General features: G+C 46.4%; 1 protein-coding gene across 4 annotated transcripts in view; it reads left to right on the forward strand.

The window, feature by feature from the left end:
* LOC137531492 (high affinity immunoglobulin gamma Fc receptor I-like) overlaps positions 1-17,099 on the forward strand; it is a 117,792-nt gene that overhangs the window by 87,670 nt on the left and 13,023 nt on the right. For all 4 annotated transcript variants that reach the window (XM_068251406.1, XM_068251405.1, XM_068251407.1 and 1 more), the window contains 2 exons: positions 7,816-7,884; positions 10,700-10,768. In XM_068251406.1, coding sequence (XP_068107507.1) covers positions 7,816-7,884; positions 10,700-10,768 — 138 coding nt within the window. The remainder of the gene's footprint in view (positions 1-7,815; positions 7,885-10,699; positions 10,769-17,099) is intronic.

The raw sequence follows: 17,099 nt of genomic DNA on the forward strand, positions 1-17,099 counted from the left end.
GCATTGTAGGGACCCTTAGGGGGAACATGACTGGTGAGTTTCGGGCCCCTAGGCCAAATAGGTCATAGCCTAGGGTCACAAAAACCTGTTTATTTGGGCAATTTCAATGGTAGTTATGCTGACGTACATAAATCTCAGCCATGGCCGTTAGCAACGTCTGAATTTCACGAAATGTCTCATGCAGGTAGAAGACATATTGTTAGACTTGGGCTCCAAAGATGGGTTCCCTACATCTCTGCAAACCAGAGTTACAGGGCTCCAAATTTGGTAAAATCCCCCATAGGCTTTCATTGGGCCTCCTATTTACAGTTCGAAAATCTCACATCTTTTCAAAGATGTTCGGCCGAACTCGAACATCACCCGAACAGGGTGATGTTCTGCAGAACCCGAATAGTGGCGAACACTGTTCGCCCAACACTATTGTTTATCCCCTGCTTATTGCCTGAAGAAGTGGGCTGGGCCCGCGAAACGCGTTGCATCTTTGGGGTATTTTCAATAAATGTGTATATCTATATATTTACAGTCCTTGGTGTCTGCTTTAACGGAGGCGAGTCCACCACTTCCTCCCAGCAATTTTTTAAAAATTTTATGTACTTTTATCCTTCTGGCGCCTCTGTTCACCTACCAATATATTTGAGTCCACCCCAGGGGGAGGGGTGATCTACCCCCTTTCTTCCTATCTACAGAGAGCGACTTCTTAATCCTGAGTGAGGACAGGTCTAATCTCCTCACCTGCCTAATGAGTGGTTACCTAGGTGGTAACCCGTGTTTGTGAGTATTACCATCTCACTGTTTCATTTATCCAATCAATTTTGACATACTACACCATATTGGGCTCTCGATTTCTCTTCAACTTTGTCACGGTCAGTTACCTGTCCAGGCGAGGCGGCTGGCACATGCGGATGCTGGCAGGCGTCCTGGGGGGTCCCGGCTGGCCTCTTTGCAGGGTGGTCTGTCGGTGCTCGCCAGTGCGTGTTGCGTTGTGCGGCGTGAGCATTGGCGCTGAAAGGCGTTGGTGTAAGGGCCGTCCACGCGCGCGCGCAGGGACGTCTGTTTTATGCATCTTCCTTGTTTGTGCACGTTTGCACGCGTGTGTCTGCGCATGCGCGCGTTCGTGTGTGCGCATGTGCGCGCAGCACGTCGCACCGTGCGCGCGTGACGCGCTACGCCGTGTTCGCATTGCGCGGTGCGCGCCAAAAGGCCTATTTAAGCCTGGTGAGCCCAGACCTCTGTGCTGTAGTATTGCAGCTAGTTTGGTTCCCGTGACCTGACATTCTGTCTGCCTGTATCCTGATCCTGCTCCATGCTGACCTTGGCTTGTCTGACTATCCGCTCTGGCTTTGACCCTTGCTACGTACGACTACCCGCTCTGCTGCCGAACCTTGCCCGTCTGAGAACCCGCTTTGTTGCCGAACCCTGCTTGTCTGACTACCCGCTCTGTTACCGACCCCGGCCTGTTCACGGATCTGCTCTCCTGCCTACCAACTACAGGATCTGCGTGTCAAGACCAACACTGGTGTACGGGTCATTGCAGTACCAGACCCGTCCTGCGTAAGTCTCCAGTTCCGGTTTACTCCAACTACTGGTTCTGCGAGCACTTCTGCCCCGTGCCAACCAGAGTACCCTGTTCCCAGCTCAGGGCCTTTGGTTGGTAAGTTGCAGGAGTTGCTGCCCTCAGCATAACGGTCTCCATAACTCCAGGTACGTGACAGAATACTACAGCCACGACATGGAGACCGCTGAGGCAGCGAAGGTTCTGACTACCCTATATGAACAAATGGCGGCCCTGACTGATGCCATTAAGGAGCTACAGACCAGTCACTTACGCCTGGAAGGAAGAGTCGGTGCACTAACTGCAGCCGGGGGGCAAGCTCCAGTAACTAACCCTCCCCCAGTCAACAATACACCTCCTGCACCTCCAGCTGCAACACCTCCTCCTGAGCCACGTGTACTCATGCCTGAACGTTTTTCTGGAGAAAGAACTAAATTCCGTGCTTTCCGTCACTCCTGCCAGTTATATTTCAACCTGCAACCTCGCACTTACTTCTTCGAGGAAATCAAGGTGGGACTCATTATTTCCTTACTTCAGGGTGAACCCCAAGCATGGGCCCATAATCTCATGGATCAGAAGCATGCGTCCCTAGCAACTTCAGAGACCCTGTTCGAGGCTATGGCCATTTTATACGATGACCCACAGCGCGGCGCTACTGCTGAGACCGCGTTAGGTTACTTACGTCAAGGTCGTCGGACGGTGGAAGAATACACTTCAGAGTTCCGCCGTTGGGCGGCCGACATGGATTGGAATGATTCTGCTTTAAGATATCAATACCGGAAGGGACTTGCAGCCCATATCAAGGATGAATTGTCTAGAGCTGATGCTCCCGCTACTCTGGAATTATTAATCACTGCGGCAGTTCAAATTGACAGGCGGTTCCGGGAACGCCAGTTGGAGAGGGCCAGTGAGCGTAATCCACATTTCAACTGGGTACCTTCCTTTCCTACCAGCTCTCCTGCTCCTGTGACAACCGAAGATCAACCGGATCAGCCTGAGCCAATGCAGATCGGTGTAATCCGCCCTCGTCTTCCTCCAGAAGAAAGACAGAGAAGACGTCAAGAAAATTTATGTTTCAATTGTGGTGCGGCAGGCCATTTCCTAGAAGCATGCCCGGTTCGTATGCCTGGTAAAAAGCAAGCGCCATGGATACGTCCTGTGGGTAATTTCCAGATTATCCGACCAGCCTCTAATCATTTTTCTGTCCCTGTTTCTTTTCAGTTAACCGGAGGAAACCTTGAAGTTTCAGCCATCATCGACTCCGGCGCATGTAGTTGCTTTATGGATATTACATTTGCTACCACTCATCAGATTCCTATGCAGTATAAGAAGAACCCCCTTCTCATTCACCTAGCTGACGGTAGTGAAGTCAGCTCTGGACCTGTCATCTGGGAGACATTACCCATAGCCACCACTATTCAAGGGTTACATGAGGAACAGCTAACATTGGATCTCCTTACGTCACCTCTACATCCCGTCATTTTAGGATTACCGTGGCTTCAGGCGCATAACCCTGCTATTAACTGGTCTTCTGGCACCATATCTTTTCCCTCTACCTACTGTGACAAAAGTTGTATAAGGGAGCGGCCAGGATCAGTAGGTACTCTTCTTTGTACAACTTCTTTACAAGAAGTCATACCTGAACAATACCATGCCTTCCTTGACGTTTTTGATAAGAAGAAAGCAGACGTACTACCTCCTCACCGGCCGTACGATTGTCCCATCGACTTATTTCCTGGTTCAGCCATTCCCTTTAGCTGAATGTTTTCTCTTTCAGAGCCAGAACAGGAGGTGTTGAGAGAATACATCGAGGAAAATGTAAGGAAAGGCTTCATTCGACCCTCAAAGTCCTCTGCGGGTGCTGGAATTTTTTTTGTACAGAAAAAGGATGGGACTCTCAGACCTTGCATCGATTACAGGGAATTGAACAAAGTCACGATCAAGAATAGGTACCCTTTACCACTGATGCCAGAACTATTTCAGAAACTACGTGATGCTAAGATTTTTACAAAGCTGGATCTCAGAGGGGCCTATAATCTAGTAAGAATAAGGGAAGGAGATGAATGGAAGACCGCCTTCAGATCACGCTACGGTCATTACGAATATCTGGTCATGCCCTTTGGGCTTTGTAATGCACCAGCCACTTTTCAGCACTTCATTAATGATGTACTAAGGGAATTTATCGATCACTTTTTAGTAGTTTACTTGGACGACATCTTGATTTTTTCAGCATCTTTGGAAGAACATAGGAAACAAGTCTGTCAAGTACTGGAACGACTACGATTGCATAGTCTGTATGCGAAGGCCGAGAAATGTGAGTTCGAACAACATACAATTCAATTCTTGGGGCTCATTATTTCTGCTGAGGGGTTCACCATGGATCCACAGAAGGTCCAAGCCATTCTGCAGTGGCCAGCTCCCATCAACCGGAAAGCAGTTCAAAGATTTGTAGGGTTTGCAAATTTCTACAGGAAGTTTATTAGGAACTTTTCTGCCATCTTCTTACCCATTACAAATCTAACCCGGCAACACATTCCGTTTAAATGGACAGCTGAAGCCCAGTGTGCCTTTGAAAAGCTCAAGGAGTTAATTACTTCTGCATCCATGTTCAGACACCCTGACCCAGTATTACCATACATCCTTGAGGTGGACGCTTCAGACTCGGCAGTGGGTGCAATTTTGTCTCAGAGATCAGGTGAAAAAGCCGTACTTCATCCCATAGCATTCTTCTCTAAGAAATTGTCTGATGCGGAAAGGAACTATGACGTGGGGGACAGGGAGTTACTGGCTATTAATTATGCCTTAGAGGAATGGAGGTATTTATTGGAAGGAGCATCCCAAGATATACTGATTTACACGGATCATAGGAACCTGGAGTACCTGAAGACGGCAAAGAGACTCAACCCCAGACAGGCGAGATGGGCACTTTTTTTTTCAAGATTTTCGTTTCATATCACATATCGACCTGGTTCAAAAAACACTAAACCGGATGCGTTGTCTCGCATGTTTCCTGAAGATGATACGTCACCTGTAATGGACACTGTTCTTTCTAAACAGAACTTTCTATTGATACAACCCGATCTGATAGAGCAACTTCGTCAAAATACTTCAGACCCACCAGATAAAATTAAAGCACAGTTGGTGGCCAAGGATGGCTTGTGGCTCTTTAAGAATAGAATCTTCGTGCCCGAGAATCATCGACGGGAAGTGTTCAAACTATATCATGACCATCAGTGGACCGGGCATTTTGGCAGTGCAAAGACATGGGAATTAATCCAGCGCACTTTTTGGTGGCCAGCTCTACGAAAAGACTGTGAGAAATATGTTAAGTCTTGTCAGGTGTGTAATCGGAGTAAGGGTTCGAAGCTTAAACCTTGGGGGTTGTTGGATCCTCTGCCTGTTCCTCCTAGACCGTGGCATTCAATTTCTATGGACTTCATTGTAGAATTACCAAATGCGGAAGGTTCAAATACAATTTTTGTGGTGGTGGATCGATTGACAAAAATGGCGCACTTCATTCCCATGACGGGATTACCTTCCGCCAGAATCACGGCTACAGTATTCATCAAAGAGATTGTACGTTTGCATGGGGTTCCTAACAACATTGTGTCAGACAGAGGGACTCAGTTCACGTCACAATTCTGGAAAAGTTTATGCCAATTACTCAATATACAGTTGCATTTCTCATCCGCTTATCATCCCCAATCCAACGGACAAACAGAACGCACCAACCAGACATTGGAACAGTACCTCAGATGCTTCATTTCAGGATTACAGGATAACTGGTCTCAGTTGTTACCATCTGCGGAATTTGCTTATAATAATTCTGTACATTCTTCTACTAAACAAACCCCATTCTTTGCTAATTACGGTTACAATCCGTCATTTTTGCCTGGAATGATAAAAGAATCTCCGGTTCCTGCTGCGGAAGAATTAGCCAAATGGCTGGCTCAAAATAATCAACTCCTGCAACAATCTATGGCTCAGGCTCAAGGGAACTTCAAGAGGAAGGCTGATTGTCACAGGAGAGGAGACTTGGACTTGGGAATCGGAGATCGTGTGTACTTATCAACCAGGAATCTGAAACTCTCATGCCCGTCCAAGAAATTAGGTCCCAAATTTATTGGACCTTTTGAAATAAAAAGAAGAGTAGGACAAGCATCCTATGAACTCGAACTTCCCAGCAGTTTCAGAATACACCCTGTATTTCATGCTTCTTTATTGAAACCGGTATCACCGGAACTCTTTCTGGGACAAAACTCTGTACCACCTCCACCGGATATGGTGGATGGTGAACAGGAATTTGAAGTGGAGGATATCCTTGATTCCAGATGGAGGAATGGTGGTTTACAATACTTGATCAAGTGGAGAGACTATGGAGTTGAGGACAACTCTTGGGAACCAGCCTCGTTTGTCCATGCAACCGCATTGGTAAGAAGATTCCATCAGAGGTTTCCTGATAAACCAAGTCCAAAAGGCATCCGGAGGCTGCCCGTAAGGGGGGGGGCATTGTCACGGTCAGTTACCTGTCCAGGCGAAGCGGCTGGCACATGCGGATGCTGGCAGGCGTCCTGGGGGGTCCCGGCGGGCCTCCTTGCAGGGTGGTCTGTCGGTGCTCGCCAGTTCGTGTTGCGTTGTGCGGCGTGAGCATTGGCGCTGAAAGGCGTTGGTGTGAGGGCTGTCCACGCGCGCGCGCAGGGACGTCTGTTTTATGCATCTTCCTTGTTTGTGCACGTTTGCGCATGCGCGTGCAGCACGTCGCACCGTGCGCGCGTGGCGCGCTATGCCATGCGCGCGTTAGGCGGTGCGCGCCAAAAGGCCGATTTAAGCCTGGTGAGCCCAGACCTCTGTGCTGTAGTATTGCAGCTAGTTTGGTTCCCGTGACCTGACATTCTGTCTGCCTGTATCCTGATCCTGCTCCATGCTGACCTTGGCTTGTCTGACTATCCGCTCTGGCTTTGACCCTTGCTACGTACGACTACCCGCTCTGCTGCCGAACCTTGCCCGTCTGAGAATCCGCTTTGTTGCCGAACCCTGCTTGTCTGACTACCCGCTCTGTTACCGACCCCGGCCTGTTCACGGATCTGCTCTCCTGCCTACCAACTACAGGATCTGCGTGTCAAGACCAACACTGGTGTACGGGTCATTGCAGTACCAGACCCGTCCTGCGTAAGTCTCCAGTTCCGGTTTACTCCAACTACTGGTTCTGCGAGCACTTCTGCCCCGTGCCAACCAGAGTACCCTGTTCCCAGCTCAGGGCCTTTGGTTGGTAAGTTGCAGGAGTTGCTGCCCTCAGCATAACGGTCTCCATAACTCCAGGTACGTGACACTTTATCACAGACAAGCAGAAACTGAGAGCAGGGACACTGTCTGTGAGGAATAAACAAAGCACACACACAGAGCCTGGAGGGGGCGTGTAGAGCTTCTCCCTATCATAGCAAAGGCAACACATTCCTCCCTGGGTCAACAAAGCTTGACAAAGAAAAGATGATTAGATATATTACAAAGTGCAACTAGAAAAGGCTGCAGTAATCCAGACCACATTAGAACAGGTATAGGAACTTATAGGATAGAAGAAATAAGGCTGAAATTTTTGTTACAGAGTCTCTTTGAGGAAAAAAACCTTGTAGTTTTTGAGAAAATCAATTTTAAAAATACAAAGACAATTTTTTTTAAACTGTCATTTTTGTAATTTTAAAAAGATTTTTGATTTGCTTTTTTTCTAAATCGATTTTCTCAAAAACCAAAAGTTTTTTGTTAGCATGTATGGGGGCTTTGTTATTAAGTGCTAAAGTTGGCACAAAATTACGCGAAAATTATTTGAAAATTACATTAAATTACGAATGGATTACACAAAATCAGTTGAATGTCCAAATCGTAATTACATATGGCCATCATTGCAAAAATGTATGTTACATTTCGTGTAATTGTAATTAGTAGATTACAATCATCAATGCTAGAGACACATTTTATCAAACTATCAGAAGTTGTTTTAGGCAATGTCATGACTGAAGTCGTTGCAAGCTGTAGTTTTCTTGCAAGATTTCGAAACCTGAGATCCTTCTTCTGATATGATACAGAGCTGGATGCCCAAGCCTACATGAGACATCATAAGGAAACAGAAAGTAGATAATTATCTACAGTGAGTCCTAAAAGGTTTTACCCAAACTTTACTTTAAAACTGTTTTTTACTTCTACGATGCAAAGTGTATGACATTACAAAGCATAGCTAATTGTCATAATTTGTGACATTTATCTTCTAGTTATAAAAAAAGAAGAGCCTTCAGTTGAAAACATTTCCTATGCCCAAGTTCAAATTCATCAGAGAAAAGGTCTGTATTATGCAAATATATATAAAAGTCTTTTGGACATAATACGTACTTAAAGCAAACCTGAACTGAAAAATAACTAACAATAAACATACACATGTGTTAGGACTTGTCGACCCCGCCACAGGCGGTTGGCACAGGCTGTCCCAGGGCGTGGAGTCTAAGCAACCACTTTGTTCTTCACCAGAGCACACCCCGCAAGGGACGATGGGCCCCTACCCCTAGTGGGCACAGGACTACTTTGCTGCAAGTGATTGCCAGGTCACGACCCCTAGGATCACCCCACCGGTGACGGTAGAGAACAGGTGGAGCTGCAGTATGGAGATGCAATCGGCAATCAGAATCAGAATCGGTAACAGGCAATGGTCGAGGCAGGCGGCAAACAGAGGCGTAGTCAATAACAGGCAGGGTCACAATGGGAAATCAGGAACTGAGGCTTAATCTGGCACAAGGCTGAATCAACAAGCTACTAAGAACAGACCGCACTAGACCCCTTTTATAGGGCAATCTGGCGCCAGATTTCAAATTACCATGCGCATGCGCCTTTACATCAGTGTCCGCTTGCGCATGTGTACTTTCATCTGCATCCGCCTGCGCAGGCGTACTTTCATCTGTCATACCTATTCAGTAAGGAGTTTAAGGCAAGACTCCCTAACACTGCAGGGTGGCCTCTTGAGTGCGTCCCAGTGGCTGCAGCTCTTGAGCGCTTTGAGTCCGACAGGAGAAAAGTGCTATACAAATGCTCAGATGTTTGGAGTATCATGCAATAAACTGCTCAGATTCAATAATGCAAACACGAAGGCATGAACTAAATGTTTGTAGAGAAGGAAGAAAACAAGAGTGAATGTAGTGTGAATTAGTATAAAAAGAGAAATACGTAAAAGAGGGTGGGGTCCCGTCTCTGCATGCATACCAGTCAATTCATGGTCTGACTCCCACAATATAGATCTAAGCCAGGGATGTCAAACCGGTCCTACGAGGGCCGAGATCCTCACACATTTTTGATACAGCGCAAATGAATTGATGGGTCTGAATCAGGAAAGGTGTGGTCCATCAGGTAGAACGAATTCCTCTTTCTCAGTCCAGCCTAAACAGTGGCATGGATCCGGCCCTCCAGGCCTGGAGTCCGACACCTGTGATCTAAGCCATCAATAATAATATGTGTCAATGCCTACTTGGTCAGTGTAACTTCAGTCATACTTATATATTACCCCCCGGCATGCCCTATGTTTCAAAAACTTTGAGAACCACCTATTAACCCATTAGCAGCTTTAAACAACATTTTAATTTGAAAGTTGTTGGTGCAATTCGAGCTTCTGTCGGCATATTTCATTTGGCTGCCTATTGCAGCCAAACAACTGGGTGGCAGTAAGCAGCAGTTATATTTAACTGTTCTGGATGGCTTCTTCTCTCCCTCCACCGATGGATCTGAACTTGCGGCAGGTCTTCTAAATCTGGGCCACATCTGATCACATGATAGGACATGTGATCGGGATTCAGGAGACTGTGTCAGCGTTACAGCGCCACCTGGTGATCTAAGAGGGTGATGGAGAAGGTGGAAGAGACTCTTCCATCACCCCTCTTCCACAACCGGGTGGCGCTTTACTGCTGACACGGTCTCCTGGATCCCGATCGGGAGCGGTGGAGGAAGAAGAAGCTGATCCAACTGTTCGGACAGGTATGTATAAAAGCTCCCTGCTGAGCCTGCCAGGCTGGGGAAGGCACACTTCCCCAGTGGTAGGAACAAATCTTACTTTCTTTGGCAGCTAAAGGGTTATTTAAACCTCAAAAAGTAAAAATGCACCCACATACACTATTGGATATAAAAATATATGTTTTTATTCATTTCTTGCCAAAAAGTAACATCCAAAGAAAGACTAATTTGTGGGGAAAAAAACAATACTTAGATCGGTATGATAAGAAACAATAACGTTACTGGCGGATGAGTGGGAGGAGCGCAATATGAAAATTGCTCTGGTGTTTAACCACTTTACCCCCGCCCGTACGGATTTCTCCGTCCCTTTTTCCATCCTTTAACCCCCAGGGACGGAGAAATCCGTACTTTCCGCGCTCCCGCCGCTGCCCGCGCTCCCGCTCGTAAACACGCCGCCCGCCGCTAGTAAACACGCCGCCGCCCGCTCGCCCGGAGATCAATGAACGGGAAAATCCATTCCCGTTCGTTGATCTAAGCCCCACAATAATCCGCTGCTCTCCGATGGGCAGCGCGATCATTGTGAAAAAAAACCAAACACTCACAGCCTCCTACTACTTCCTGCGAGCGTCCGGATTGTGATAGGGACATAATTTAAACGGTTTTATAACCGGGACAAAAGGGCAAATAAATTTCATGGGTTTTAACTACAGTAGCATGCATTATTTAAAAACTATAATGGCCGAAAACTGAAAAATAATTAATTTTTTTCCCACATTTTTCCTATTTCCCCATTAAAACACATTTAGAATAAAATAATTCTTGGCATAATGTCCCACCTAAAGAAAGCCTAATTGGTGGCGGAAAAAACAAGACATATGGTTCATTTCATTGCGATAAGTAATGATAAAGTTATAGACGAATGAATGGAAGGAGCGCTGAAAGGTGAAAATTGCTCTGGTGGTCAGGGGGTAAAACCTCTCAGAGGTGAAGTGGTTAAAGGAAATTGTTCTTGCTTTACCAGGTCTGGTAATGTAAGACACAAGATACCATTTTGATATAAAGTAGCTGTGGGTAACTGTCTTTTTCCATTCTTCTCTGTCCTATATTATCAAGACATCTCTCTGTATAGACAATGAATGTGTGTGTTGTGCCTTTATCATCTAGCCGCAAAAACAGAAGAGCCTAAAGCTGAAGACATTTCCTATGCCTGTGTGCAGGTTCCTCAGAGACAAGGTCTGTACTGTGCACATAACATACTCTTTCAAACATAATACTTACATTACAACTAGGATACAAGTATAGTATTACCAGTCATACTTATAGTTACATTATTTTTATAAATACATAATATTTGATTGAAAGAAAAACAATAATGGAAAACTCAAACATGACAACTGAAAATAGTATACAGAAATTGATTTGTTTGAAAAGTGCCCTTGCAATCAAAAGTCCCTAGTTCTTAAAAAGGAGCAATTCTTAAAGGGAATCTGAAGTGAAAATAAACTTATGATATAATAAATTGTATGTGTAGTACAGCTAAGTAATAAAACATTATTAGCACAGATATGCGTCTCATATTGTTTCCAGTACAGGAAGAGTTAAGAAACTTCAGTTGTTATCTATGCAAAAGAGCTTCTCTGAGCTCTGCGACTTTATAAAGTCATGGACAGCACTGTCTTTTGAAGCACTTATCTCAACTGTCTCTTATTGTTTCTTCTTTGTTTATGGTTTTTCTGCAGAGAAAAGTTCAAAAAGCCACTAGCCTGCTCTGTGAAATCATTTAAAATGAGTGTATTGTGGAAACTGCAATTATTATAGAATGATGCAATGCTATAAAAAAAAAGCTATATACCTCAAAATAAAAAATATGGCTGTAACGATTGTGGAATTCTCTCCGTGATCAGCGCACAAGCCGTGCGCTGACACTGTGGAAATCCTCCACAAGCGTGTAATTTGCAGGAACCCAGCAGTAGGTGCAATGCACCTGCAGAGGGAAATTCCTGTCGGCAGGTGGAGCTGTGGAGTGCAGAGGAACAGCTCCTCTGCCCTACCACACACGCCAGACAGGAATTGCACGAAGGGAAGAAACGCAATCACAAGAGAAGCGATTGATAGTGAGCACAGAGACAGATTGTGTGTGTGTGCATAAAACTAGTCGCCAACCCGCGACTGTGCACACACCACAGCAGATATGAAGCAGGAACGCGATCGCAAGAGGTGCGATCGCCAGACGTGACACAAGGCTACAGCAAGGCGGAGCACGAGAGTAGCAAAGGCACAGCAAATCATACAATGAGGAGATACGGAAAATAACAAACGCTAGCTAACCGCGAACACCGCACTCATTCGCAACAGTGCACGCGGTTATGCGCGGTCTCCACGTGATAAGCACAATAGAGACAAGCACGCCTAACTAACCATCGACAGACAAACATGAAACAGAGGACGCGAACGCTTGCTTAACGGTTACCTCACCGAGCCTCCAGCAAGCGCCCGTTGCAGACAAGACAGACACACGAAAACAGGGACAAGCAAGAGACAGGATCCACAGCACTAGCGAAAAGTGGCTAGCGCGATCCAATGAGACAGAACAGAAGGATCCACAGCGCTAGCGAAAAGTGGCTAGCGCGATCCAATGAGACAGAACAGAAGGATCCACAGCGCTAGCGAAAAGTGGCTAGCGCGATCCAATGAGACAGATCAGAAGAGATAGCTGGTAGCAACCGCTGCACCAGCTATACTCCAAGAACAGAGATCAGAACCATTTCCTGTCGACCACCGTTGGGACAGGACAATGGCAACAGAACAAACAAACAGATAAGCAATCCTAACTGCACTAAGGAAACCTGCCTAGTGCAGTTTTCCAGGAATTACTCTAAGCTGAACTTCAAACAAAGAGCAAGGCTGACACTCTCCAGAGTGTTTCACAGGAAGACTCCTTATGGCCAGCAAAGCATTGTGGGACACACATAGTACTTATAGTACACGCCTCCAATTAATGTGGCCAGGCAATTTGCATGACAACGTATGCAAATTCCTCAGCAAGCACAGGCTGCAAAACTGACAGAAGCTCCTCTTTCCAGAGTCCTGCAGCATGCAAACCTAACCAATGGTCAAAAAGCTGCCTGCCTGCACAGGCAGCTGAGCAAATCATCACAGTACCCCCCCCCCCCTCCAGGGTCGAATTCCAGACGACCCTCAAAACTGCTATTAGCAATAGACTCAAACTGAAGACTCATGAAGGTCGGGGCAGCCCGACAAGGTCCAATTCCAGAGTCAGTCCACCCGAAACCGACCTCATCGGAAACAGAAGCCACCGAAACATGCCCATCAGTACTACCAGTCTTAGCGTAACACCCATCAGGACTGTGGATACCAGAGAAAAAGCCATTGACACCCTCCAGACAATACCCACCACCTTCCAAGGAACGTCTGAAAATACCAAATCTGCCACTAAACCTGTTCGAAGTGTCTCTTACAACACAAAAGCCACCGTTGATCTTATCCAGGGTACCAAGCAAAAACTCTCCCGGAATCTCCCAAAACCCTTTGGAGCTCTGCAGAGATCCCAAGAGGCCAGAACGCTCACCAGGCTCACATGGAGAACCGCCAAGAACCCCTATGGAAGCAATGATTATTCTGGATTCAGAATTACGAGGACACCCATCAAGATCAAGACTTTCAGGGACCACTTCTGGGCATGCAAGCAGGCAGGCTAAATCAGAACATGTCTCCACCGAGTAAGCATCTGAGTACGCTGGTAACCGAGGCACACTTGGGCTTTCTGGGTCACAGAGCACACTGGGGTACACCAGCACAGGAGAAACCTCAGGACATGTCGGGGAACTGCCAACCTCAGAGTCCGACACGAGGAAACCAAAACCAGGACCGGGCAGAGAATCATCACGAGCAATGGTCTCAAGCACTGGACTTTCAAAAGAAGACTCGGACTCAAATTCAGAAATTTCTGTGACTGCAATATCATCATTGACTACATATGAGTGAAGCTCCACCAGAGCTGCAAAGGTAGTCAGCACAACAGCAATGCCTACTGAAGTGGGCAACACCTCAGAAGGGCTTGGGGGGCAGGAGACATCTCCTACAAGTTCTGCTCCCTTTGGGAGAAACTCGGAGACCTCCAGAACATCAAACAAGACTTCAGGAACATCATTTTTCAAGTTTTCTGAGAAGAATTCTGAACTATCCATGTTACAGGGCAAAACTGGAACTTTATCTTGTGGACAGGGCAGATGTCCCAGGGAAGGTTCCACCATAAACTGAGACTGAGTTTCATAATCATGAGGGGAATGTACAGGCATATTCACTGGACCACACACTGACTCCCTAACTTTAATCTCGCTGCACCCAGAATTCTGCGTAGCAGTCAAACTAGCTTGCAACTCCAAAACTGCAGAAAAACAGGTGAGTATAGCGGCAATACCTAGACGAGCCTCTAGGGACACTGCAGGAGACTCTAAACAAGGCCATCTTAACTCATCCAGAGTACAGGGTGCAGAATCAGCACTTTCCTCAGAACAAGAAAGGGACTCACAAATGTCAGTGTGATTGGACATCATATTGTTATTCATGGTACAGGGCAGGTTCAGAGAAAGCGTCTCTGAACAAGGCAAAGAAGGTTCAGCATCAGATTCGCAAAACCGAAGCGCTGTCTCAATCTTAGATTCGGCTAACAATGTCGAATCCGAGGAATCAGAACGCAAAACCTGCGAATCAAAAATCACTTTAGGTTGTGAAACTGTCGCTTCCAAAGCGCAAACCTCCGCGATCTGCGGAGCAGACTGCAAGGCATCTAGGACCGAAACGCTGGAGCAACTGTCCACCGGCAACGGGCCCTTACAGGTGAGAACAGGGTGAAACAGAGACTCATTTGCAGAAGAAATAGCGACATCAACAGGATAAACTTTATTAGGCATATTAATTTTACTTTTGACGCTGCATAGTCGAGAAATTTTCCCCATAGCGGGGTCACATATGGAAGATCTCAAAGATCTGTTTCTAAATGAAAAAGGATCCCACACATCCTTGAGGAAACCGGCAGACTCATGCCGATCACAATCTGCAGGAACATCCGAGAAACAGGCATCAGATCGCACAGATTCAAACTGCACACTGTCAGAAGAGAATCCTACAGGATTCGCACAGGAATCAACCACAGCGGCACACTCATTCATTTCAGATTGCACAAAGTCAAGACTCTCATGCTTTACCCCAGAAAGGCAGGAACAATCATCCGACAACGATGTCTCTTTATTGGAATCAATTGGTTGGTGTGTGTGCAACTCATCCAAAATCGTTTGCCATACATAGATCATCAGATCCACATCATCCTTGTCACATTCATCGGAATCAATCAGAAGGTACATAGAATCGAGACAAGCATTCAAGACATCTTCGCTTTTTGCAATGTAAAAATCGCAAAAGGCTTTCCAATCAAAATCGAATTCCTCCAATAAGGCCCCGACATCCCATGAGGCAAATGGAGGTTCAAACAGGCCAGTGTCCAGATAATCTCCATATGGGTGGAGTTCAGGAACAAGAACAGATTTTTTAACTGCTTTAATATAGTGTGCGATCCTACCTATAGCAGGATCCACATAAGCTCTGGATTGAGGCAAAAAACCCGGAGACAAAACAACATCATGGTAAACATCATTATCATACTGAATGGTTTTGCACATTTCAGACTTGACAGAAACAACCTCTTTATTTGTGGTTGCTATGGGCAACGGATCTTTCCGCTGGGAAGCCTTCCTAGATTTTTTACGTTTAGACTTGGAGGCTTTGGATGGCTGCTGTTTGGAAGAGGCTGAGCTGTTAATGCAAATCTTTGCAGACTGAGAGATTTTGCACTGAGTAGATAGAACAGCTGATTGAGCTGCCGACAACAACTCCTTAAGGGGATATGGTAACTGAGGTAGTCCCAGCCAATTATGAATAGTAAAGGCCAAAAATTCCAGGGGTCTTTGACTCAGGGTGGTATGATCTAACACATCATAGGCCCACTTTAACATTTCGCCCCCAAACAGAAGGTAGGCCATTTGGGGTGCCCTGGTAGATACTGTGGTGCATTGGAATTCAGGATTCCTTAAAAGTTTAGTGCATTCAGACAAAAATTCATCCGCTGTTTCAGGTTCAAGATTTTTAAATCTCTTAAAGGTACAGGAGCCATACTTGACAAAATCATACAGATCGGAAATTCCCTCTACGCTGGGAATTTTGGTTGGGCTGGTCATACTGTAACGATTGTGGAATTCTCTCCGTGATCAGCGCACAAGCCGTGCGCTGACACTGCGGAAATCCTCCACAAGCGTGTAATTTGCAGGAACCCAGCAGTAGGTGCAATGCACCTGCAGAGGGAAATTCCTGTCGGCAGGTGGAGCTGTGGAGTGCAGAGGAACAGCTCCTCTGCCCTACCACACACGCCAGACAGGAATTGCACGAAGGGAAGAAATGCAATCGCAAGAGAAGCGATTGATAGTGAGCACAGAGACAGATTGTGTGTGTGTGCATAAAACTAGTCGCCAACCCGCGACTGTGCACACACCACAGCAGATATGAAGCAGGAACGCGATCGCAAGAGGTGCGATCGCCAGACGTGACACAAGGCTACAGCAAGGCGGAGCACGAGAGTAGCAAAGGCACGGCAAATCATACAATGAGGAGATACGGAAAATAACAAACGCTAGCTAACCGCGAACACCACACTCATTCGCAACAGTGCACGCGGTTATGTGCGGTCTCCACGTGATAAGCACAATAGAGACAAGCACGCCTAACTAACCATCGACAGACAAACATGAAACAGAGGACGCGAACGCTTGCTTAACGGTTACCTCACCGAGCCTCCAGCAAGCGCCCGTAGCAGACAAGACAGACACACGAAAACAGGGACAAGCAAGAGACAGGATCCACAGCACTAGCGAAAAGTGGCTAGCGCGATCCAATGAGACAGAACAGAAGGATCCACAGCGCTAGCGAAAAGTGGCTAGCGCGATCCAATGAGACAGAACAGAAGGATCCACAGCGCTAGCGAAAAGTGGCTAGCGCGATCCAATGAGACAGATCAGAAGAGATAGCTGGTAGCAACCGCTGCACCAGCTATACTCTAAGAACAGAGATCAGAACCATTTCCTGTCGACCACCGTTGGGACAGGACAATGGCAACAGAACAAACAAACAGATAAGCAATCCTAACTGCACTAAGGAAACCTGCCTAGTGCAGTTTTCCAGGAATTACTCTAAGCTGAACTTCAAACAAAGAGCAAGGCTGACACTCTCCAGAGTGTTTCACAGGAAGACTCCTTATGGCCAGCAAAGCATTGTGGGACACACATAGTACTTATAGTACACGCCTCCAATGAATGTGGCAAGGCAATTTGCATGACAACGTATGCAAATTCCTCAGCAAGCACAGGCTGCAAAACTGACAGAAGCTCTTCTTTCCAGAGTCCTGCAGCATGCAAACCTAACCAATGGTCAAAAAGCTGCCTGCCTGCACAGGCAGCTGAGCAAATCATCACAATGGCACTATTTTCTTTGCTAC

This window comes from Hyperolius riggenbachi, chromosome 9 (assembly GCF_040937935.1).
Source record: "Hyperolius riggenbachi isolate aHypRig1 chromosome 9, aHypRig1.pri, whole genome shotgun sequence".
NCBI classification, from domain to species: domain Eukaryota; kingdom Metazoa; phylum Chordata; class Amphibia; order Anura; family Hyperoliidae; genus Hyperolius; species Hyperolius riggenbachi.